The sequence below is a fragment of the Muntiacus reevesi genome, chromosome 7, assembly GCF_963930625.1.
Source record: "Muntiacus reevesi chromosome 7, mMunRee1.1, whole genome shotgun sequence".
Classification (NCBI taxonomy): Eukaryota; Metazoa; Chordata; class Mammalia; order Artiodactyla; family Cervidae; genus Muntiacus; species Muntiacus reevesi.
This window is the reverse complement of record NC_089255.1, coordinates 28,161,549-28,186,434: the sequence shown is the minus strand read 5'-3', so window position 1 is coordinate 28,186,434 and position 24,886 is coordinate 28,161,549. Positions and strand designations below refer to the sequence as shown.

Here is a 24,886-nt window from a genome sequence, read left to right as displayed (position 1 = left end):
AATTCTTTGGCACTCAGCTTTCTTTACAGTCCAACTCTCACATCCATACATGACCACTGGAAAAACCATAGCCTTGACTAGATGGACCTTTGTGGACAAAGTAATGTCTCTGCTTTTTAATATGCTGTCTAGGTTGGTCATAACTTTCCTTCCAAGGAGTAAGCGTCTTTTAATTTCATGGCTGCAGTCACCATCTGCAGTGATTTTGGAGCCCCTAAATGAAGTCAGTCACTGTTTCCACTGTTTCCCATCTAATTGCCATGCAGTGATGGGACCAGATGCCATGATCTTAGTTTTCTGAATGTTGAGCTTTAAGACAACTTTTTCACTCTCCTCTTTCACTTTCATCAAGAGACTCTTTAGTTCTTCTTCACTTTCTGCCATAGGGTGGTGTCATCTGCATATCTGAGGTTATTGATATTTCTCCTGGCAATCTTGATTCCAGCTTGTGCTTCTTCCAGTCCAGTGTTTCTCATGATGTACTCTGCATATAAGTTAAATAAGCAGGGTGACAATATACAGCCTTGACGTACTCCTTTTCCTATCTGGAACCAGTCTGTTGTTCCATGTCCAGTTCTGACTGTTGCTTCCTGACCTGCATACAGGTTTCTCAAGAGGCAGGTCAGGTGGTCTGGTATTCCCATCTCTTGAAGAATATTCCACAGTTTATTGTGATCCACACAGTCAAAGGTGGCATAGTGAATAAAGCAGAAATAGATGTTTTTCTGGAACTCTCTTTTTCGATGATCCAGCGGATATTGGCAATTTGATCTCTGGTTCCTCTGCCTTTTCTGAAGCCAGCTTGAACATCTGGAAGTTCACAGTTCACGTACTGCTGAAGCCTGGTTTGGAGAATTTTGAGCATTACTTTGCTAGCATGTGAGATGAGTGCAGTTGTGTGGTAATTTGAGCATTCTTTGGGATTGCCTTTCTTTGGGATTGGAATGAAAACTGACATTTTCCAGTCCTGTGGCCACTGCTGAGTTTTCCAGATTTGCTGGCATATTGAGTGCAGCACTTTCACAGCATCATCTTTTAGGATTTGAAATAGCTCAACTGTATTGCATCACCTCTGCTAGCTTTGTTCCTAGTGATGTTTCCTAAGGCCCACTTGACTTCACATTCCAGGATGTCTGGCTCTAGGTGAGTGATCACACCATCGTGATTAACTGGGTCATGAAGATCTTTTTTGTACAGTCATTCTGTGTATTCTTGCCACCTCTTCTTAATCTCTTCTGCTTCTGTCAGGTCCATACCACTTCTCTCCTTTATTGAGTCCATCTTTGGATGAAATGTTCCCTGGATATCTCTTATTTTCTTGAAGAGATCTCTAGTCTTTCCCACTTCTCACAGGAAGAAGGCACTCATTTTAATGTGCCTTTCTCCTCTTGCCCGGAAAGCTTTGCTGTGGTTTCTTGCAACTCTAGTTGGTTTTACTGTCAATCCCAATCGGTTATCCTATCAATGTCTGTGTGATGAATTTACTGTCTGTATAATGGGGAGAAAATAGACCAGGTAGTGCTTCCTCTAAGCAGGTCCTGGCTTCTATTCACAGATCAGAAGAGGAGACTTTTTGTCCTCAAAGAAAAAAAAATATTTTTCTTTTTGACAGAAGAATTAGTTGGTAGCAAAAACACTTAGACTTAAGCTAGGGTTTTGAAAGCAGCCATGCGAATCACACTGCTCAAGTGTTAGATGATTCAGAACAACTCTAAGAGATATTATAGATGTAGGGGTGTTATCAGTGAGAATGCAGGCGGGCCAGGAACATAGAAACCACGGTGAGAGTGAAGATTGGAAGTGACTGAGTGGGGACGGGGTGACCAAGTAGCGAGAGAAGAAAAGTAAAATCCCTCCCTCATCATCTGTTCTGTTTTTTGCCCTTAACGTCATCTCTTCCCAGGCCTTAAAAAGCCCAGACTGGTGGGAGAGGGAAGGCCAGATTGCACATGACACCGCTCAGGAAGGGTCTAGCTGGTCTTAGATCCATGAAGTTGGGTGCAGAGACCTAGAAGTCATGGGCCTGGACTCTTTTTAAACCAAGTCTGAATTGTCTAGAGCCCTCTCCACACAGGTTTTGCAACAGTTGTCTGTGTCTTTCCACCTGTCACAGTCATGGCAACAGAGCTAAGAGACCGAGAGTTTTAGCTGAACATGAGTCCTAGAGCTTTCAAGGACAAGGGGCAGCAACCATGTTTGTTCTTTGCTTTGGTAGGATTCTGGAGAAATGCTAAAAGAAAAATCAGCCACTGGTCCAGGATGAGGTTTCTGAGAACAGGGAAGTACTTGCTGACTGTGAGCATCATATGGATTGCTTATATGAAGGGCCCACTGTGGCTGGGAAGGTCTCAGAAGGGTAGTGGCTCTTAAGCCTGGCTATGTGTTAGAATTACCTAGGATTCCTAGGACTCATCAAAGACCTATCAAATAAGAGTCTTAGGGAAATAGCCCTGCCTTTGGGGCTGGTTTTTTTGTTTTTTGTTTTTTTTTCTTGCTTTGTTTTCATTTTGAAAGCCCTACTAATGATTCTGATGGATATCTGGGATTGAGATGCAATTCTGTATGATCAACCCATGAGAGGTTCTGAAGACCCATTGCCTCTGAACAGTGTGTGGTCCACAGACACATAGGAAGTATTAGGAGTACCTGTTCTATCCACCCACTGGCTTGAACATACACACAGAGCTCTGAGAATCAGCTTCTCTACCTAAGGCCACTTCATACACTTCAAGGAAAGATCAGGCTTTTGTGTGTTGTTTTTCTTAGAAGTGTAAAGTTGGCCCTAGGCTTATTTTCTGGATGTAGAGATAACAGGATATATTTATCTCTATGCAACAAGATCATAACTGGAATAGTGCAAGGGGAATGGGGGGATAAAGGAAAAAGAAGTTGTGTTGATAGAGAGGGAGAAATAGGTTAAAGAGTGCAGGGGAGAAGGAGGAGAACTGAATAACAGAATATACTTAAGTTCATTTTCTTCCTCATAGCCCATATGAATAGAGATATTTGCACAGAGTAGAACTCAATAATGGTTTTATAATAAAAACTGACTCCTATTTTGTTAATTCTCAGGATGAATGGTGATATTTTTCCCCCCCTAGGGACATAGTAGATTAAAGATAGTATTTGATTTTTCATGTCAGGAAAAATCTAAAAATCTCCTTTTTGATTTTTGTTGGAAATACTTGTTATTCATTACCTCGGGTGAAAGGAAATGGTTGAGCAGAGTTTTGGTGCCCACTGGTCTATCATTTCATCAGAGACATGATGGATGATGAGGATGTGTGGTTCATATAAAAACTAGAGCAGTGACTGGAAAACAGACCTGGCTGACAGGGGCCTTTCATATAAAGAATGGACTTGGCAACGTCAGGTTCTTACAAATCTGTTAGTGAGCTATGGGAGAAAGGGGGGAAATTAATTCAGAGAAGAAAATAATTGCTTCACCTCTTTCAAGGTTTACTTGTCATCAGTCTAAATGTCATTAATACCCTGACAAATATCTCGTGTCAATTTGCTCCTTTAAAAGACACCATAATAGGAAATAAGTTCGAGCTGCCACCTGGCTGTCTGGTGTCTTCCTTCTAAGAAAAGCACAGATGCATCTAGAATGACCCCATGCTCAATTTGGAGGCAATCCCACGGCCGCCTTCGTTCCCCCTCAATGAAGAATGCTTATCCTCCTGTTTCACAATCAGCGTTTGTAAAATCCCCGCCCAAGTGGGAATCTCCAAAAGTCATTTAGTTATTTCCCCACATGTCATGGGTCGGGAAAGAGAGGAGAGAGAACAATTGGATGTGCCCACCAATCTCAAAGAGCCAGGACCCTTATTTTTAAGGACTTGAAAGACAGAAGATTCCTCAGTTGACTTCAGTCATGAGTACAGGGCCCAAATCTGTACCATCCTCAGGCTCTTCTCCTGACTTGAAGTGCTCCCAGGAAATTATGAACTCAGGGTCATCACAGCAGCTCCTCCAATCCCTAAGTCATCCGAGCCATCTCAGATTTTCCTTACCCATTCAGCCAGATCTGCACAAAAGAGAAGTCCTGTAAGCACTTGCCTCAAAGAAAATGCCTTCTTGCTGTGCAGGTTCTTGTTACAGATGATGCATAAGACCCAGAACTTACATTTCCTCACATCAGGCTCTGGGCTTTCATCCTTTTGTCCTGAACTGTTTCCATGTGGCAATGAAATTAATGACTTGAACAAAAATGAGTGCCCAAATCCTCCGCACTGAGGAAGAATAATTCCAGGTGCATCCATGAGGGAGGGTTGGCTGAATTCATTGAATTATAAACTATAATAATTTGACATTTTATGGTACAAACTATGGTACATTTGGCATTCAGTGCTCGGTCGGGGGATGGATTATTTGGGTTTTGCTTGTGTTTTCTCTATTTAAGAAGTGAAAGAAATTAACGATACTAGCCTGACTTGGTGCACAGCTTTTGGAGCATCCTTTCCTTGGGCTCCAGGATATGCAGTGGTGGGGAGCAGGCAGCACTGAGGGGGTGTGAGGTGGGCCTCCCTGGAGTCACAGTCCCCCTGCTGACCTTGAGGGTAGAGCATGGCCACAGACAGAGCACAGGCAGCCATAGGCCCTCTGCAAACCAGTTTCAGCCTTTTCTCTTTGGAATCGTGTTGTGCCTGCAGCCTGTGAACCATGGGCCTGTCTTGTCGTTAAGGCAACTGGGGAGACAATCATGATCATTGAACTTGGGAAAGAGGGAGATGCTGCACTTCCTCCTCTTTCCTGAACTTCATTAAAATTCTGTTTCATGATTTCAGTTTTTAACAACATCCCTAGAGGCCCATGAAGGATGACAAGAATGTGGCTTCCTTTCATGTGTGTTTATCTTAAGGGCCTGCACTTTCCTGGTTGAGTTGGCCCAGACTCACTTAGAAGGTTTCTTCCGGGAGAAACCTCATTAGGGGACTCCGTCCTGATGCTGTTGCTTTCTCAATGACCAATGCCTCAGAAATCTTTGACTAAGAGTTTTAGATCCAGGTTAATTATCTTTTTACAAGTGGAAAATCAAGGTGTCAAATTAAGTGAATGATACCTTAGACTTTTTATAATGTCTTTGTAGCGTGAAGTAGGGACCCAAAAGCTGGACTTGTCAATTACCTGGCTGAAGAATAGAGTAGCTGATCCAAAAAAAGTGGTGAAAAGAAAAAGGTTTAGTGTCCTGCATTGGGTTTTTCAGGATTTCACATATAGGGAGGGAATTAGGATGCCTAGGATGTGCTTATAGAATTGCTGTTGGCATATTCCCTGGCTCTGACTCCAAATCACAAGTCAAACCAATCTGTACATGTGCCTTCCTACCTCGGCCCTTTCTAAAGTCCGGTATACTACTTTAACTGTCATTAAAAATGGAAAGTTGTCTCTGTGACCAGCAGTTTCCAGTCTAAGACCTGTTTGGAAAATGCCCCATTAGTTTCTTTGGTGCCATTTGAGTTGGCAGTTCCCATCTGTCCCACTGATTATGCAGTTCTGTCAACCTCTCCCAGAAAAGTAGGGTGCTTAAGTGGAGTCTTGGGAATTTAGCCAGAGGGGCATGACAGCTTGTAGCAGTTGGGGAAGGTGGTCCTAGAATCTGATGGCTGGTTGAGGCAGCCTTGGAAGCATAGAATAGTGTAGAAACCAAGTCTCTAGGAGCAAGGATGGAGAAAGAAATGGCAACCCAGCCCAGCATTCTGGCCTGGGAAATCCAGTGGACAGAGGCACCTACAGTCCATGGTGGGCTACAGTCCATGGGGTCGCAAAGAGTCGGACACAACTTAGCGACTAAAGGGCAAAAGGAACAAGGATGGAGTCCAAGGTGAAGGGTCCACTAAGGGCCGTCAGAAGAGCCGGTGTGTTTGAGATCCAAGCAAGAGTGACCCCCTGGGCAAGAAATTTCCCCCGTGGAGTCTGGGCTAAGCCTGAGGGAACTCAGGAGAACAGAGGTGTCTTGGATAAAGCCTGCCTTTCTGGGCTTTCCATCCAACACCAGGGTAGGGCTAGACCATGGAGTCAGTGCCTAATTGCTAGCATGCTAGGTATGCTTTGCCAGCCACCTTTCAGGCAGGTAAAGTCATTTACAGAGAATCCTGGCAAAGTAGTCAGACCTCAATGAACTGAAGTTTTAAGAAAGAACACTTTCGTAGCCCTCTGTTCCTTAAAAACACATGCAATACAGTGTTGTCCCCCATGCACACACACTTATTACTGAAATGATCTTTTAGTAGTGGTGCTAGAGAAAGATTGGGAAAAGCAAAGTCTGGTGGTTCTGCACCTAGTCAAATGGCTATTTTATTTTTATAGGTTTCCTTATTATTCTTGCATATATACTAATAGTGGAAGGCATTTTGCGCTCTGCCTTTTCCACAGTGGTCTATCAGAACAGTCTTCTGTGTTTCTAGACACCTCTGTAAATTGTCTTCTTTAATGGTTGCAGGATAGAACAGCCTGAAGAAGCCCCATGTTTTACTTGATAATATTTTTCTTCTGGATATTCAGATCCTTTCCAGGTTTTTTGTTTGTCCCACTATGATGCTTTTTTCACAACAGTACCCATACTGTTTGGCTTTTTAAAAAAATTACTCCCAGAAGTAGGATTACTACAGCAAATGTTATTAACTTCTTTATGTCTCTTTTTATATATCACCATATTGCTTTTCAAAAGAGTTGTACTCAATGCCACCTTGTACAGGGTAGCACCAGCTAAATTATAGCTCTGATGGCATTCAGACTTTTTCTCCATTTTTGAAAATCTAGTTGATAAAACATGATCCATCAAAGTTGCTTTAATTGTCTTTCCTTTCGTTACTAGGAGGAATAAAATCTCTGCCATATGTTTTAATTTTATGCCTGATATGAATCATTTATTCATATCCTTTGCCCATTTCTTTATTTGATGCTTTTCCCCCTACATTTCAATGAGATGTTCATCCTTTTGTCAACGTGATAACAGAATTTCTGCAGTGTATTAAATGTTGATGCTTCCATTGTTCTGAAGTTTAGTAATCTTGGTAAAATCCTGTCTTTTATTTCCTTTGAGTTTATCTGTTGCTTCAGAGCATGGAGAAGTATTAGGTCTATAAAAGAATGTGGACTGTTTATTACATGCTAGTTGTCATAGAATTTAATTTTAAAATGAATTATTTAACTGTTACCCATCCAAAATATATCTTTTATATTTCCTGTGGATCTTACTGAATACTTTTCTGTTTTGCTATCCACATATCTAAGAGACATTTACTTAATAATCGTGTCTTCCCCTCATTGTACTAAAAAATCTGCTTTATTATGTGCTACATTTCAGATTTGTTTATGGACTGTCTGTATTGTATTACATTCTTCTTTTGAACCATTACCAACATCAATGAATTAATTTTGCTTCTTAACATTTCCTAAAACGTGGTTCCTTTCTAGAATAAAACTTTCTTACAGTTTATGTTTGCAGATTAATTTTAGTGATTTTGTTGAATTCCAAGATACACTACCGGAATTTTCTTTAGAACTACATTGAATCTGTATGTTCAGTTCAGGAGACTAAGCATTAGCAAACACTAGTATTCTCATTCTATAACAAAGTACACCTTTGCCTTTCACCAGATCAAGTTTTGTTTTATAGAGCAAAAGTTCGTGGTTTCATTTTGAATGTTTAGCTCAACATTTAGGTAAATTCCTTAAAATTTTAATGTTTTGTACCAATGGTGACTATAAACTTTCGCTATGTTTTCTAACTGAACATATTCGGTTCCTTGCTTTTACTTCTGCTGCTAGGTGCTTACTAGTTTTTTGGGTTTTGTTTTTGTTTTTTGTTTTATTTACTTATATGGCATCATTGTTACTTAATTGTCACCTGTGTCAAAGGAAACCTCCTCGGTGATGTAAAAGACCTCCAAGTGTTCAGGAAATGTTGCTCTGTGATCTTCTAGCAAGGCCTCTTTCTTTGATGGCCTAAAAGAATGGGGGCGGGTAGGGGGAGGAAGGAAGATGGAAGTACATACATCCCCACCCAGGAAGTAATGTCATGCCTTACCACCTCCAGGAAGTATCCCCCGAAGTTTTCACAGCGTATGTTAGATCAACAAGGGGTCTCTCCAGATCCTGGGACCCCTAAGGTGGAGTCTGGGGTCCCAGATTATAAAAGAAGGTGGTGTAAAGATCTGATAGTCTTGAAACATGTGTATGGCTGGAGAGAAATAGAGTCACCCTCCCCTTTGTTGCCGTATTAGGTTTATCTTACTGGGTGACAGTGTCCTCTGGGAACTATCAAAAGAAATGTCAGTGACAGAATCACTTTTGCAATTGCAGATGAGATGATTGAATTAATGATCTAATGGAACATTTTACTGTAGGACATGGCATCAGGGCACTTTAGCTGGCTTCTCCCCTTACTCCACTCCAGTCCAATGAGATGGTACCACATATTCTCATTCTGCCAATGATGACAGCCAAGGTCACTCCCAGCAGAGACGGGACTGCCATCCCAATAAAGTCTCAGTAACTTGAGGCCTGGATCCCCCTTATGAACAGACCCAAGAAGTCTTCTATGTGACACATCATTGCTTTCCTGAGATGCTATCCAGAATTCATGTCAAATAATGAAAAGAGTTGGTAGAATTTGTAGTTAGACTCAAGTTCAAAATCCAGATTCACTGCTCAGAAGCTGGTCCTAGGAGAGTTTGTCTTTTCCCATCTGTGCAAAGGAGACAAAAGGACCACCTCATCCAATTATTATTCATGCATTCAGGAAATATGAATATGAAAATGACATTAGTTATTACTTGCCAGGCACTGACAAGTCATATAGATGTGACAGAGAACATACCAAAGACTCAGGGAGCTTATGTCCTCAGGGAGAGAGGGAAGAGAGATACATATCAAAAATAATATATAAGCTAACAAATGCCATGAGAAATAATATAACCAAAAAAAAAAAAAAAATGTCCAGTAAGGGGGATTGTCTTTTAGGAAGGGTGAACAGAGAAGGCTTCACTAATTAGATATCTGAGCACAGAGGTGGATCAGAATGGGAATGAGCCATGAGAATGTTGAAGGAGGAGCATTTCAGACAGAGGGAAGCATATGTGCAAAGACCCTGCAGGAGGAATTTGCGTGTCTGAAGAACAGAGGAAGGGACACAGGGCTGGAGCAGAGTGGGTGGTGGAGACCCTCCTACTGGCCGGTGACGAGGTCAGATAGGTGGAGGAGACCAGATCAAGAAGGGCAGGGATCACAGCAGCAGGTCAGATCTAGCCTATGCTTATTTATACACAGCCCTCTAGGTGAGAAGAGCTTTTTAATTCATGAAAAAGTTGTTTAAAAAAGCAGACTATATCACTTGTGTCCTGCAACGCCCCAGTTCCTCACTGTCTGATCTTTTATAGAGAATATTTTGACAGTTCCTGATGCACAGCCTCAGAAACCACAGTGTGAAAGGAAATCTTGAGGGGAGGGTTGAGTAAGAAAGTAATGTGAGGTGATTGACAGTCTTAAAAAGACAGTTGGGACTGCTGTGTTAATTCAGACTATAACCAGAGTGGGTGCAGCAGGGAACGCAGTTAAGAGGCCATCATTATAGCCTGGGTAAGACGGAGCAGTAGGAGGCACCAGGCTGAAAGCAGACGGGCGCTGGGTGGATAGAGAACATATTTTGAAGGTGGCACCGAAGGTGCTTTGGATGGACTGTGGCATGGGAGAGAAAGGAGGAAGTAAGGGATGATTCTAAGATTTTTCAGTCTATAGCCTCTCCTTAGGTTGTCTTGGAAACTGAAGGAGAGAGTCATCTTTTCTGTCCTTAGGGTTTGATGCCTCCAGTTCTTTTACCATTTTACAGTCAGGCTTACCTTCCTAAGGTACAGTTTTTGTTGTTCTCCATTCAGACGTCTCCCCCAGAGTCCCATTAGCTGTGGAACCGTCAGATGTGGCTCTCCATAGTCTAACAGCCCCAAGTCATTGCCAGCTATTCCCTTTCTTCCAACCCTAACCAGTGAATTGTCCACCAGTCCCCCCATGAACTTCATAGTCTCAACCTCCAACCCTTTGCCTATATGGGGTCCTTATTTTTCTTTTTTGTTACATTGTTAGATGTCAAGGATCCTACCAGAATATTATGGCCTACGTTTTTGATAATGCAGCTCCTAAACACCCTCATCACCTTCCTGGTCTATTCCTTTTCCAATGCTGTTTGTCTTCCCCTCTTTTAACAGGGATGTCTCTGTGTAACATGGGTTTTAATGCACAAGCCTGTCTCCTGCCAGAATACAGACAAGAAAATATTGTAATAGAGCACATAGTTAAATCCTCCCCTTTATTAAATCCCAGCTCTGCCCTTGGAATCTGTATGACTTTGAGCAAGTTACTTCTCAAAGCCTCAGTTTGTGCTTCTGTAAAATGGAGGTAATTCCATTGTCTCTTTGCAACACTAATCAAGAGGTAAAATGAGATGACTCACTTACTATATTTCTTCTGTGCCTGCCATATGATCAGAGCTCATTTAATTGACACACTTCTGTCAATTCTGCTTCAAGAAGCTGAGGAGCTGGGACAGTATCTTTCTATTCTTCCTGGTGCTGTGTTCCCTGGTTTTGTACACAGTAGGCAAATGATTACATTATTTAAAAAAATTGGGTGAAATGAGTCAGGTTTTAGACTTAACTCTGAGTTGAGTTCCCCCCACCGCCACATCCAGCTGTGTGACATCTAGGTAAGGCAAGAACCTTACCTCTGAGTTTCAAATTCTTCACATTCCAAGAGGATAAAATCACCCCTACCTTGAAAAGTTAGGAGAATGAGCTACGATGGTTGTAAAGCACCCGATGGTTGTAACGTGTGGTTTGTGCCAAGGATAGCGTTCTCGGGAATGATGATCACCAGAGCTTCTGCAGAGAAAGCTCCTTTGCCACGCTGCCACTGAAGCTCGATCATTCCTTAAAGCAGTGGTCCTCAAAATGCGGCCTCTGGACCAGCAGCATCAGTCAATGCCATTTTCCCCAGAACCCTTTAGAAACGCACGTTCTCAGGCTCACCCCAGGCCTAGTAAAGCAGACACTGTGGAGTGGGGTCCAACAGTCTGTGTGTTAGCAAGGTGATATTCTCAGGCACCTGGGACCCACTGCCTTAGCAGAGGGAGGAGGTGGCTTCTGATGTCCCATACAAGCCCTGTGGGGTAGTTAAGTCACTCTGCTTTTCTGTTGGCATCCAAATAGAGGACATGAGGGCCAAGAGTGTTGCCAGCATTGCCAGAGAAGGGGAGCACAAGCCCCTTAGTGCCGCTCTGGGGGGTCAGCGACTCCTGATTCTTTCCTCAACGATTCCTCACAGAGCTGACAGGAGCAAAGAAGAATCGGAGGAAAGTGTAACCCATGATAAACAATGGGCAGTGTAGTTCAGTTGGAGACATGAGGCTAATGTGGGAGCATAAACCCACACCGTAAACCATCCCAAGCTATCAGTTCACTTGCAGTAGTACAGTTATACAGGAAGAATACCAGTGAGACCGACGAGATATGAGAACTCTTTTAGTGTGACTGATTCTAAAGTAAGCTGTTGACACATTTGTAAACACAGCAACTAAAGTTAGTTCAGATGGTTTCAAGAAATCCTAAAACACTGCAAAGAACATTTAATCTTTTCATAGTATTAAAGTCTAGAGAGCATTTAAATATCTCTATAGCTATGGAAAAAGCACAGCCACATTTATATATAGTTGCTGGCTTCTTTTTAACGAGATACCACGTTTATTTTTTTTCTTCCCTGTAGGCTCATGGTATGACATGAAAAATCATCTCTTTGACAGGGTGATTCTGTTAATCCAAATTTAACCTGAATAGAGTTGAAATAGAAGTACTCTGCCTTCTTCCCCCCTTATTGTCTGTGGCCCTGAAGGAGGGTCAACACAGGAGAGGAGCAGACCCTGAAACCAGACCTTGGGCTGCTGCTCTGCGGCTCTGACTAACACACTATGCATAAGAGGTGCCCTTGGCTTATGGAAAGAAAATGTTAGAATTTCTCTTTATGATTAACTTTTTTTTATCCTACCTTTACTAGCCAACATTTTTTTTCTTTATTTTGCCACTTTATTTTTTTAATTGAAGGATAATTGCTTTACAGAATTTTGTGGTTTTCTTTCAAACATCAACAAGAATCAGCCATAGGTACACCCAGGTCCCCTCCCTCCCACACCTCCCTTCCATCCCCCTCTTCATGCACCATTCTAGGTTATCACAGAGCCCCTGTTTAAGTTCCCTGAATCATAGAGCAGATTCCCATTGGCTATCTATTTTATATATGGTATTGTAAATTTCCATGTTACTCTCTCCATATTGATTTTTAATCTCAGGCTTTGAACTCTCTTTTTGTGATTATTTTGGGATGGGAACCTAGGCTCACATATTATTTCCTAAAAGGAGTGTGTGATCAAAAAACAATGTAACTGCCTCTGAAGGCAAGTTCACTTGACAGGGAGAGATTTGGGTCAAAGGTTGAAAATGTTGATGCAAAAAAAAAAAATCTAGAATCTGCTATAGATTTCAGTTTTCCATGTTACCTGGTCACCTGTCACTGGAATGCATAATGGTTTTGTCTCCTATCATGTCAATACTATTCAGTTCAGATCATGGTGTGCAAATCAAATAAAAGGAAAAGCAAGAGGCAGACACCAGTGGCTTTATGTGGGACTGGCTCTTCTTCTTGGGCCTGTCCCACTGCTCAGACTGCCGCTGAGTGGACAGCCAGAGTGGTGCTGGCTGGTGGGGCAGAGACAGGGCATTAATGGCCCCTTAACTGGACGAGGTATCTATTCCTCATCACTGGTTACCCTTTTAAAGACCCGGATATCGGAGCCATCACTCACTCGTGTAATGAGGGCAAATAAGACCCATTTAAGTGAGCGAGTAGGAGACAGAGGTGCCTGAAAAAGTCCTCAGGGCACAGACTGAGTGTATGATACGCCTTGTCCCCCCACCCCCTACGCTGCCTTTCTGTCACCAGGCTGTAGTTACATCACATTTGTTTCTCTCTCTCACCGAACGCTTCTGAGAAGTTTCAGAGGAAGGTAAGCGGTACCTATCTCATCCACGTGCTTTTCTGATAGAACAGCTCTGGGTTTCTGCTGATCCTGGGCAGGGGCCATTCCAGAGAGGAGGTCTGGCCCCACTCACCCTCTCCCAAGGATGTTGCATGGCTGTGGTCAACCAGTCGCCCCCCCCCCGCCTGTAGGCTGGCCAGTCGCTTCTAGAATGAATTCCTCGGGAGCTTCGCCATGGGTCTTTCCTCTGTAGTGTGTCCTCCAGGAACGCTTTGCCCTCAGGGTGGCCACGCCTGGCCCGTGCTGACACTCCTTGCCCTCTCCCCGCAGGCAGCGCAAGGGGGCGGCCACAGGACGCTGCTTTATGGCCACGCGATCCTCCTGCGGCACTCCTTCAGCGGCATGGTAAGCAAGCTCGGCTGGATCGCTCTCACCGCTCCGGGAGGTCGAGGCGGGAAAGGGTGGGAAGCCAGCGAGTGTCTCAATCAGGTGAAGAAGTCAGCGGGAGTCACTCGGGATGGAAATTATAGGACATTACTGTCTTAGTAACTTTCCTCACTCAGCAGTTGTACATGTGTGGTTGCTTAACATCTGACCACCCTCCTTCCCGCTCCATAAGGGAAAGGATTATGTCTTTTTTAAAAATACTTATGTAACTAAACCTAACTTGACCAAGTGTGGTGCTCTGATATACTAAATGCTTAGAAAATATCTGTTGAATGGATGATCAGATAAACCTGGAATAACTGATGACTCGCATGTATGAGGATAACCAGCATAGGTGGAAAAGCAATCAAATGGGATTTTTGTGAAGTTTCTCTTTTACTAGCTAAAGGAAATAGAATGATATCTGGTCCTTTATTCCTGAATTTGAAGGTATTTTGTTAATCCAGAGGCAGGAGGCAGATAAAGAGCAGAGCAGTCACAGAAAGCAGATCAAGCTATAACTATTCAGGGATCTAGAACTTAAATTAACCGAAATGAGATAACTCAATATAACTTGAGTTTTTTTTTCAAGTTTTAATAAATTTAATTTGTAAAATTCAAATATTGCAGTTCTTTTGCAGGGAGTGTTAAGAGGAATATCGTGACCTCTGTCAAGTATAATATGAGGCAATTCTAATGATATTTACCCCCACTTCCTACATGTATCATTCTCCGTTACTATCAGTGTAAGGAACATTTCTTTCTCTAACCCCAGTGGAAAACTGTTATGTTAACTCAGGACTTTATTTTCACACATTTTACACCTGCAGTGGACACTGCAAAATTCGTCTCAAAGCTTGAACTGTCAAATTGGCAGGGAGAACAGCAGCTGCTTCCTAAATAATTTATTTATTGCAGCATTTTTTTTTTCCTGAACACTGGTAAGAAGTTGACCTTTTCAGCCTGAACATTCATCTGTGATAGTCCCTTGTGGCAAAGGACAAACAAAAATGACCAAATGGAAGGTTATCTGAGCAGGAGATGGGGACCATTAAAGGGTAGGGAAATTTTGCACCCTGGCAATCTCTAGAACTGAGAGGTGATCATTTATCTTTAGGAATCTGGTGCTTATCCATAGGGTAAATAAAACCCTAGCACCTCTCTTTTTCTCCCTAGATAGAATAAATAAAAGCTCAAACAGTATACTTCTCTTGGCTTTAAAAATTCAGGCTAGCATCATGCTACAAAGAGGAAGGTTAACATTATTCATCAGTAAGTTGGTTGCCCTCTACTCCCAAGAAATCCCATTCACAGTTAACATGAACTCTATACTAGCCAGTTCCTTTTAGGAGTAGCTCTGAGAATAAAGCCCGTGAGAAAAGTCTATCCAACACAATGATTCTGTGTTTTCCTGTTGCAGAGAATTAGAATTATAACTCAGGAAGTTTGTGCCAAATGCGTATCTGCCTCTCGGTCCAATTCTAAGACCACTTGCCGTGCCTGTCAATGAAGGAGGCAGGGAATAGGCTGTGGACTTTTTTCCTTTGTTAAGTTGCTTTTGAAAATAATTTTTAAATTTTACATGCACATGTATTTTTATAATTAGAAAAAATCAGACATTACTTGAGAAGTTTTAAAGATGATAGAAAAACTGAAAAACAAAACAAATAGAAAGGAGGATATTATCATGGATGTTCCTGCTGTCCAAAGACAACCTATCAGCTTGGTGTCATTCCCTTTAGCCTGGTTGCTAGGCATTTGAATTTTGCATGTGTGACGACCATACAAGTACACTATTTTGTATATATTCCTTACTGTTCTACACTCTTGATAAATACTCTCCATGGTAACATAATATTCCATAAAATGAAGCACCAGAGTTTATCAAGCTTTCCATTATTGTTGGTCTTTTATGTTCTATTCATATTCTCAGTTTAAAAGTTTCAGAGTATCTTTGAACTAAAGCATATTTCATATTTCAAGCTTTTTCTATTTAAACTTATTTCTCATAGTCCTATGAGTCAAATCACTGGGTCATCAGATACGAACATCTTTGAGGTTTTAAATACCTTAGGAAAATATATCCCAGAAGCACTGTAGCCGTGAACAATAAAGAAGCCCTTTTCATAGTAGCTCAGTGTTGAAACTGAGAAGCCAGCTAATGGTGAGATGACAAGATCCGACAGAAGAGTATGACTTCACTAGCATCTGCTCTTATTCCACAGTATCTAACATGTTTGACCACATCAAGATCCCAGACGGATAAACTTGCCTTTGATGTAGGTCTACGGGAACATGCCACAGGTAAGTCAACATGCCCTAGATCTGCTGCTCAGTGGGATCTTGAGCTGGGGGCTTTTGAGAAAGAGGCTGGATGCAAATCATTTGGGATTCCAAACCAATCTGGTCAAGAAATAGGTCTGCTAGAACTCTGGAGAAGAAGAATAATAAAGAATATTATTGGAATGCAGAATTAAAACATAGGAATGCAAAATGAAGGTGAGCATGAGGCTTTAAACCAGAGTCTGCCAGAGTCTCAAAGAAAAACAATTTTTAGGGTTAGATACTGAAAATAAGTAGAGAAGTTATCCCTGATAAAAACCAATGGTAATGAATAACCACTTTAAAAAAAAAAAGCATAATGAAGGTTTACATGATAAAGTATAGTCTGGATTTTTTTTTAAAGTAATCCCATTTTATTCTGCAGTGAATCAGCTATTTTTAAGGTAGTGTTTCCCAGATATTAGTCAATGATATCCACCTTCATAGATTTGCCATTCCTGTGCATAAACTTTATTATTAATTTATATATTTTTTTAAATTTAGTTTTGTATTTAAAATTTTATAGACAAAATTGACATCATTGCTATAAGTAGAAAACTGGTATTGCTTGCTATAAAAAAGAACATAATGTAAAGAAAATCATGTCACTCAATAATTGGAGAATGTTGGCAAATACTAGAAAAGCGTTCATGGTATACCAGCTCCAAACTGAAAACCTTCTGTTAGAATCAGAAGGTTTGAAAGTAGTAAAGGAAATTTCTCACTATATGACTCAGTGCTGTTTAATTGCCCTCCACCACTAGCACTATACATCATATACTGTGGGAAGTACTGGTTATTTTTTTTTTTTAGTTCAATCAAAAATGACAATCAAGTGGTGGATCCTAAAAAAGATGGTAACCAGGATGATGCAGGTTTAAATGAAGAACAGAGGACCAAGATAACTGTCAACAAATGTTTCTAGTTAATCAAAGAAGGGGTTGACTTACTGTAGGTTATTGCAAAGACCAGTGGAACAATGGATAGAAGATGAAAACAGGCCCATTTCATCTCAGTGAAGGAAACCACTTTGTAATATCTGCAGTATCCAGCAAAGGCACAGCTGGCCTCGAGATGGAAGATGTTTCCTGTGGCTAGAAATATTCATGAGCAATCTGTCTGCCAAGGGCATTACGTATGTAATTTCTGCTCCATTTAGAGGTTGGGCTTATGGACCAATCAGGATTTTTCATTGCAAACAGCAGAAACTGACTCTGTTAACTCAAGCAGAAAGAGAGTTTACTGAAAGGATGTTACATAGATGTGCTCTGAAGCTGAGCCCTGGGCTTAGATATTGGGCAGGAAGAAAAGCCAGGGAAGAGCAAACAGCCTAGGTCACACGGCAGGAAGAGGTTCATTGGAGACAGTCTTTAATATTATGACATTTTCCCCCAAATAGGAGGAGAGTTCCATTGTTGGGGCCAAAGAAGGACAAAGTCCATGTAATTATTCTAAAACTACAGCAGTTCTTAAGGAGATGGTCCAAGATTATCTGATTTTACATATGATTTAGAAAAAAATAATCTATAGTTTAACCTATTTTTAAAAATCTAGAGTTTAACCTAGATTTAATCTGGGGGGAAGGAATCTAGAGTTTACCCTGGATCTGTTATTTCTGGGTCATACACAGTCATGTCCAAGAACACCTGAGGCAAGCCCCCTACCTCTCCTCCTCTTCCCCTTTTTACACAGAGCAGAAGAGTGAGCCTGCCTTAGCCCACGAGATTTGGGTTTTTTTTTTCGTGTGTTTGTTTTACTAAAATTAGATTATATTTGAATGTGATTTGAGGTTACTTTGTTTTCAACTAAAGTGTGTTATTCTTTTTTTTTTCCGTTTTATTCTTAAAATATAATTTCCTCTAAGGTGTTGTCAACCTTTACTAAAAATTGCAAAATGAGTGAATTGACACATTCTGAGTGTAAGCTGACCTCTAAATATAAACCAGCTCTCTGTCTTGGAGCACGTAATCGGAAAAGTCATATGTGGTCATACGATTTATACCAGTAAAATGACTAGACTTTTTGAGACTTGGCTTCCCAAATCTAAGAAATAACCACTTTCTAGTCATATGTTCAGGAAACCTATTTTTTGGTTTTTGTTTGTAGTTACTAGAGCCTTCAATAAAAAGATAAGGAAATAGCAGAGAATATTACTCATTCTATCACTTTTTTTTACCCCAAATTCCTAAAATCAAACTTGGTATGAATTCTGCTAACAGATGAGGGAAACACATGCATCAACCCAGGTTCAAGCTGGCTTTTCAGAAGCTGATGTTGGCAGAAAGACAGGGGGACAGGGTTGACCAGATGTTCGTGAAAACCTGTAGCCTAAAATAATTTATTTTACCTCCCTCATCCCCGACCCATTTCATATTCTCCTTGAAGAATGTCAGCTTGGTATATGTGGGGGAGGGGGAGGACTTCCCAGCAGCTCAGATACAGTTCAGTATGGCCTGGGGTGAGTCCCTCTCTTTAAGAGAAGGGTCGCTCAGGAACTCTCAGAATAGCATTGTTTCTTTTACCCAGGCCATCCTGGGAATGCACTTTTGACTCAGAAGCCTCTTCTGAATTGAAACAAATAGTTGAGTTGAATCTCTAGGAGAATGTGAGGAGAAGTTTGGAAGCAGTTTCTTGAATATTTCTGAAAGTGTTTCCCCTGCACAGCGGATAATAAGTGATTTGACTGACTTAACTGATGACCATTTTGCCCTTGGTTTTGCTTAAGAAGTTCTTTCTTGTTTTCCTTTCGAAAGTTTTTGTTGTTGTCTTCTAGATATAGATTAAGGGTTAGTTTAGAATTGGGGGGAAAACCACTGAAAGTACTGTTAGGTAATTTAGGACCCTCAGCTGGCCCTCGCATACCCTACTGACTTGGGGGTTGGCCCATTCCTGGGCTCCAGACCACTGTCCTCTTCCCAGGAAAGGGGTAGAGCGCAAAGGTGCTCTTCTCCTATGCATCTCTTTAGGACCCCTTCATCCTGGCCCCCCTCAGTGGTCCAGTGCAAATGATGGATATACACCTGTCATTTTCCTCCTCGAATGTAGAGAACAGCCTTTTCTGTTACAAAATTTTAAGTCTAATTAAAGTGTAATCAGTGTTATATTTATTTATCTGAAGTGAATCAAAGTAATACCTGTACATAGTTTAGAAAGAGACATAGCGCTCTTTTGCGTACCAGAAGCCTCTACCTCTTGCCCCGCCCCTCCCTGTCCTGGATCCCCCCCGGCTCAGGCATCCACTTTCAGCTCCTCCAGTGTGTTTCCCACTGTGCATGAGTCATATGGTTTACTGCCCTTTCGTTATTCTTTCCAGATTGGGCATGATAGATTGATGTCCTAAATGAATAATAAAAATTTACCTCTTGTGCTCCCCTCTTCTCTATTTTCTCCTTCCACCCTCCTAGTATATTTGCACCTATTTTTTATATAACTACCAAATCAATATTAACTACTTACATTGGTGTAACTATAACTTTTATTTGCAAATGAGACTCATGATATACTATGGTCAGTTCACTTTATGGTATTACTTCTGTGCTTTCCACTACTCAATAATGGCCTTGTTTGTTGCTTTACTTTCCGTGACCTAGTCATTTATTTCCAAACTGTCCCATAGAACAGTAACTGTCCCTGATTAGATTCAGTCACAATAGCTCTTCTGTTGGTTTCATCTTCTTAGAAACATACACCATCATGTGGGAAATTCCTGTTTCCTCTCTCCAAGATTCTGTGTTTCCCGGATCTCATGTTTTTCTCCCTTATTGGTTGATCACACCATTTTGGGGGAGCCCATTTCCAGTAGCTTTTACAGAAAATATCCTTGGGAGACAAATTGTTGTCTGAAAGTTTCTTAATTTCAGCTTCCCAAGTAATTCATAGAAGCATTCTACATGGGATTTTTTTTTTTTTTTTCTCAGCATCCTGAAGGTTTTTTGTTTTCTTCTAGCTTTTGGTCTGGCTGTTGAGACGTCTGTCCACATTATGCTTCCTGATCCTTTGTGTGTGACCTGTTTATATTTTCTGAGCTATCTGGATCTTCTCTTCTTGCCCTGTCTGCAGTTCCACAGTGCTCTGTCTTGTCCTGGATCCTTCTTGCTCTTTTTTCTTTCTTTTTTTCTTGTTCTTAGTGTCACAGGAGTGGACCCTGGTGTGTGTGTGTGTGGTGTCCCTTCTCCACTGTGCCAGGGACTCTGCAGGCCCCTTCATTCTAAAATGTTTGTCTTTCAGCCTTGGGAAAAGTTAAATATCTCTTAGTTAATGTTCTCCCTTGATGTTCCCTTACTGCTTTCTGAAATTCCTCTAGGTCAGTTTTCTAATTTTCTTTGCAGTCTTGTTTCCAATCTGCTTTTCTTCATTCGTCATTGTGGGAAAATTTTTCAACTTTATCCTATAACTTTCCTGTTTCTTTCTCTCTTTTTCAGGATCAAAGAGATTTCTTTTGCTTTGAAGGGACCCTTCATGGATACTCTCCTAGCTGCTTCGAGAATGTTATTTTTCTTATGTCTCTGAGATGATTAATTCTAAGATTTGTTTGAAGTTATCTTTAGCTCTCTGTAACCTTCATTTTTTCCCCTTTCCCCACTTTTTGATTTGTTCCTGTTGTTGATGTTAGAAACTTTCCTTACATGTTAGCTTATCCTTGGTCCCAGTTGATGTTTAGATCAAGGCAGTAGAAGCCGACAGGAAGCCCCAACTGTGTGGGTGGCTTGCCATGTCTTAACTTTCACTTTGGGATAGTCTAGCAGGGACCTGCACATTGCACTGGTTATGCCCAAACAACAGTATGGTTTTTGTTGGGTAGTTTTGCTTCCAAACTAAACAGTAATCTTCATTTGGGTCATGGGTGGTTCAGCATCACAGCTGGCATTCTGGAAGTGGAGGAATGGAGGTAGGGGAAAGGGAACTGAGATTTTACTAATCAGAGCACAGAATTCTAATTACTCTCCATTTTCAGTGATACTCTTTACTTCCATGTCTGACAGTGCCTGATACCTGGAGTGATTTGTCATTCCATGGATATCACTTCTGTTCTTCTGTAGAGTGGAGGAGGAAGTCACAGGGCCTGCAGGATAGAGAAAAAGATCAAATATTCCCTTAAAACTTTCAGCCACTCCTCCTGTTTTCAACCCCATCTTCTATGGTTGCCCTCACGAGAAACTGTTACCTCCAATTCCGCAGAGTTTCTGGAGAATATGTAGCAGGAATGGCCTTACTTCTTAAGATCAACTTCTTAATCCATTTTCTTACGCAGAGACTGGGGTTGTAGCTTTGTCTTGGCTAAAAGCATCTTTCGACATCCCTTTTCCCAAAATATCAATTTTTCTCCTTTGCTATTAATTTCTCACCTGCTGTCTTAGACCTTATATATTTAGACCTTTTGAAAACTTCTGATTTTTTGTTAGTGGAATTACTGATGATTTAGTAGAATTTTATGGGGAAGGGATGAGGCAAAGATAGTGGTCTGTAAGTGGTCAGTAGACCAATGAAGTTATTTCTGAAAGATTTGTAGGTGCATATGAAAAAAAATATCATTTTTTGTATGTATTAAAATTACTCAAAGACTTCTATAGCTTTTGGGCTCCAGTATTCTTCTCTAAACACTGTCTTTCTGTTTGTAAAGAAAATGAAAATGATAAATATACTCAAGAGCCAAATGTGGGGGAATGCTTATAGATAAATAGAAATTGAGGTCTGGAGGGTGCGTGCATGCATGTGTGTGTGTGTGTGTGTGTGTGTGTGTGTTTCAGGGGTTTTCATCAGAAGGAAGGAGAATGAGGAGCAGAGTTAGGGACACTGACTTCTGTGATGCAGTCACTAACTCAAGGAGCCTTTGTGTAGGAGAAGCCTGTTGGTGGACCATTCATCCCGCTTCCAAGCAGAGGTCTGAGGGAGAAAAGGTTCGAATTGGTGATGACCTCATCCTCGTCAGTGTGTCCTCTGAAAGATACCTTGTAAGTATCTCCTAACACAAGCATCTTTCATTTCCAGAATTGTTTCTTTTAGGAATGGATGGCCAGGGAGAACAGAACCGCATCAGATCGGGTAGGATAAGATTACCTTTACACAGTGTACTTGAGACATGATTAAATTCTCTCTCCTGCTATTATCATGGGGCCTGGCATGTAACTTTATTTATTTATGTTTTTTTTAGATTAAAGCACTGTTCCCAGCTTAAATGCTCCCAGGCACTTCCTAAAAAGTCAACTATTGACACATTCAGTTCAGTTCAGTTCAGTCGCTCAGTCATGTCCGACTCTTTGAGACCCCGTGAATCACAGCATGCCAGGCCTCCCTGTCCATCACATAGTTACGTTTGATAGTAGTTTTAGTCGCTCAGTCTTCCAACTCTCTGTGACCCCATGGACTGTAACCTGCCAGGCTCCTCTGCCCATGGAATTTTCCAGGCAAGCATACTGGAGTGGGTAGCCACTCCCTTCTCCAGGGGATCTTCCTTACCCAGGGATCAAACCCGGATCTCCTGCATTGCAGGCAGATTCTTTACCATCTGAGCCACCGAGGACTCAGTTTATCACTTTGGTTAGCTCTTGTCTAATTAGGAACAAGCCAGAAAGTGTTGGATATAGAAACATAATTGGAGGGAGAAAGAGAATTAGACATGTTTCAGAGTGTGGGATGGTCACAGTGGTTGGAAGAGGCAGGTGAAATATTGCCCCTGATAGTGATACTTGCGTACCATACAAGATGTCAAGCAGCTTTGACATCAGGCCCTTAAGGGATGGGGGCAGTTCCTTGCAGATCAGAGAAATGTCAGAGATAAGTTTTTATGCTTCTCAGCACCAGTTCTGCCAGCAGATTTTACTTTGCCTCAACCAAAGGCTGGATTAATTTTTCCCATTTGTAAGTCCCCTTCTCCTGCCAAGGATAGATATTTTGTAACTTCCTGTTGAATTGAGATCCAGCTGAGGGGATGAAGTCAGCATGTCTGCCACCTCTGTAACTGAATCCTCACCCTCCCTAAATAAAGTGTCCCACTTTGAAGCTGCTTCGAGATGGGGTAGAGCAGTCTCCCACAGTCTAGGTAGAAAACGCCTGATGAGAGTAAAGCTGTTTAATTCAATCCTTGAAATTCTAGGTGAGCTGCTTCTGTCAGGACTGGCCTGGTGATTTAAAGGATGTCTCATTTCTGTTTCTGCTGCAGCATCTCTCAATATCAAATGGTAACATACAAGTGGATGCCTCCTTTATGCAGACACTCTGGAATGTACATCCTACGTGCTCAGGAAGTAGCGTCGAAGAAGGTGTGCTTCTTTCTGTGCATTCCACTCTCGGCCTGCCTGTTTGTCTTATGCTATGTATATTGACCTTTTTTTGTGACTTTCCAGTTCTGGCACGGGTGTCTCAGTCTCCACTTAGTTGATTTTTGGTTCACCCGAATTCCTTTCTCTCATGTTAATATGGATTATTTCCTGTCCTGATTTCTGATTTCATGAGCACTTCTGACATGATTTTTCAATTCTTTCAATGCACCTTGGTTTTGGCACTGTGTGCGTTCAGGACCTTGGAGACTTAGCTTTCTTCTCCCGCTGACTTTTCAGTTTTATTTATGGTTATAAGTATACAGACCTTAGCAGGTTCAATTTTAGAAGACATTATTTGCCAAGAAGTTGATATTTTTTATATTTCTCCCCAATGTATCTCTCTCGACAGGTGGGAGGAGGACTTTCTCTATAATAAAAGGATGTTTGGCCATTTGTTTTTACTTATATTTATGAAAGGCCATTTAAAAATAACAAATGGCATTTTCTCCATATTTTATTTTTCCCTTAGAAGTCAGATCATCAAAGTTTGTTCAGCATATTCTATTTTTTGGAGCTAGGCAAAGTCAATAACACCTTTCAAGTTATATAATAAATACACTGGCCTTACTTTACTCATGGGTAATATCACTGCTGAGTAGGATAATCAGATGCCAGTGACCTAAGGGTTATCACATCACATTCTAGCACTTTATAGCAAGATCAGAGTTTTTTTTAAATACTCATATCACAGGTTCTAACCCTATTTTAAATCTTGAGTCTGTGAAACCTCTATTAGATGATGTTGGAAAATGGAAAACTGAGAGTTGTCAAGGTGATACCCCAGTTTCAGGAGGCATCACAGCTAACTTGAATAATCAGGAAGCAGCAAATTTTTAACTCTTTTGGCAACTGAAGGGAGGCTTTTCAAAGGCAGGATGTGTTCAGCTCTCTTCTTTCACACCAGAATTCACCCACTGCTCCAAATGTTTTGCAGTCTTTCCCTTTCTCTCAGGAACCAAGGAATCCCAGGTTAAAATCCTCCCTGAGGAAGTTTTGACCGAATCTTCATGTTAATTTTGTTCATTTCCACTATAGGGATAGTATTAGTGCCCAGTCCCACAAGAGGGTTTGTGGAGATTAATCATTTCACAACAATGCTTTTAAAAGTATTGAGAGTCCTTGAGGTAGAGCTTGGGCAGCTGATCCCTTGTGTCATCTGACTCTGTGCAAAATGCTCTCTCAGCAGCTGCTGGTGAGAAACCCACTTCAGCCCCTGAGAAAAGGAGTGGTCCTCCTCGTAAGCCTTCTCTCCTGATTATTGCCCTGGTATATTTCAATTAAGAAATGTTGTGATGCACCAGCATTTGGCAGTTTCCTCCGTGCCGTAGAATATTGATTGGAGAAGCCTGGGGACTGTAAATGATGGGCTGCAAATGGAGCGTGGCTGTGCCATCATAAGATGATAGATCATTTAATCAACAACGTGATCATGGAAGGGGTTAACTTTCTAAATAAGTTGGCTCTTAACAGTTCCCCTACAGTATATCATGGATTATTTTAATGCAAAAAAGTATACAATTGTAAATATTTGTACAGTAAAAGAGAGGAAAATGAGAAAATGACTTCTAAACATTTCAGGGAAGCTTAAGAAGAACTTGCCTTACCTGGACAGACAGAGAAAATGAACTAGGGGATATCAAGACTATCCCTGCATAAGATGTATTGATAACACGCTTTTCTCCCCTGGCATAACGTTTCCTTCTTACTGTTATAATCCAACACTCAAAATAGTTTTACAGCCCCTTGAGTGATCTAATTATGTGATTTTCTCAAAATCCTGATACAGACATTG

At 41.3% G+C, this 24,886-nt stretch overlaps 1 protein-coding gene across 1 annotated transcript in view; it reads left to right on the top strand.

The window, feature by feature from the left end:
* RYR3 (ryanodine receptor 3) overlaps positions 1-24,886 on the top strand; it is a 368,483-nt gene that overhangs the window by 44,117 nt on the left and 299,480 nt on the right. Inside the window, exons 4-7 of the mRNA XM_065942024.1 lie at positions 13,358-13,432; positions 15,679-15,757; positions 21,614-21,726; positions 22,935-23,034. Of these exons, the coding sequence (XP_065798096.1) occupies positions 13,358-13,432; positions 15,679-15,757; positions 21,614-21,726; positions 22,935-23,034 (367 nt within the window). The remainder of the gene's footprint in view (positions 1-13,357; positions 13,433-15,678; positions 15,758-21,613; positions 21,727-22,934; positions 23,035-24,886) is intronic.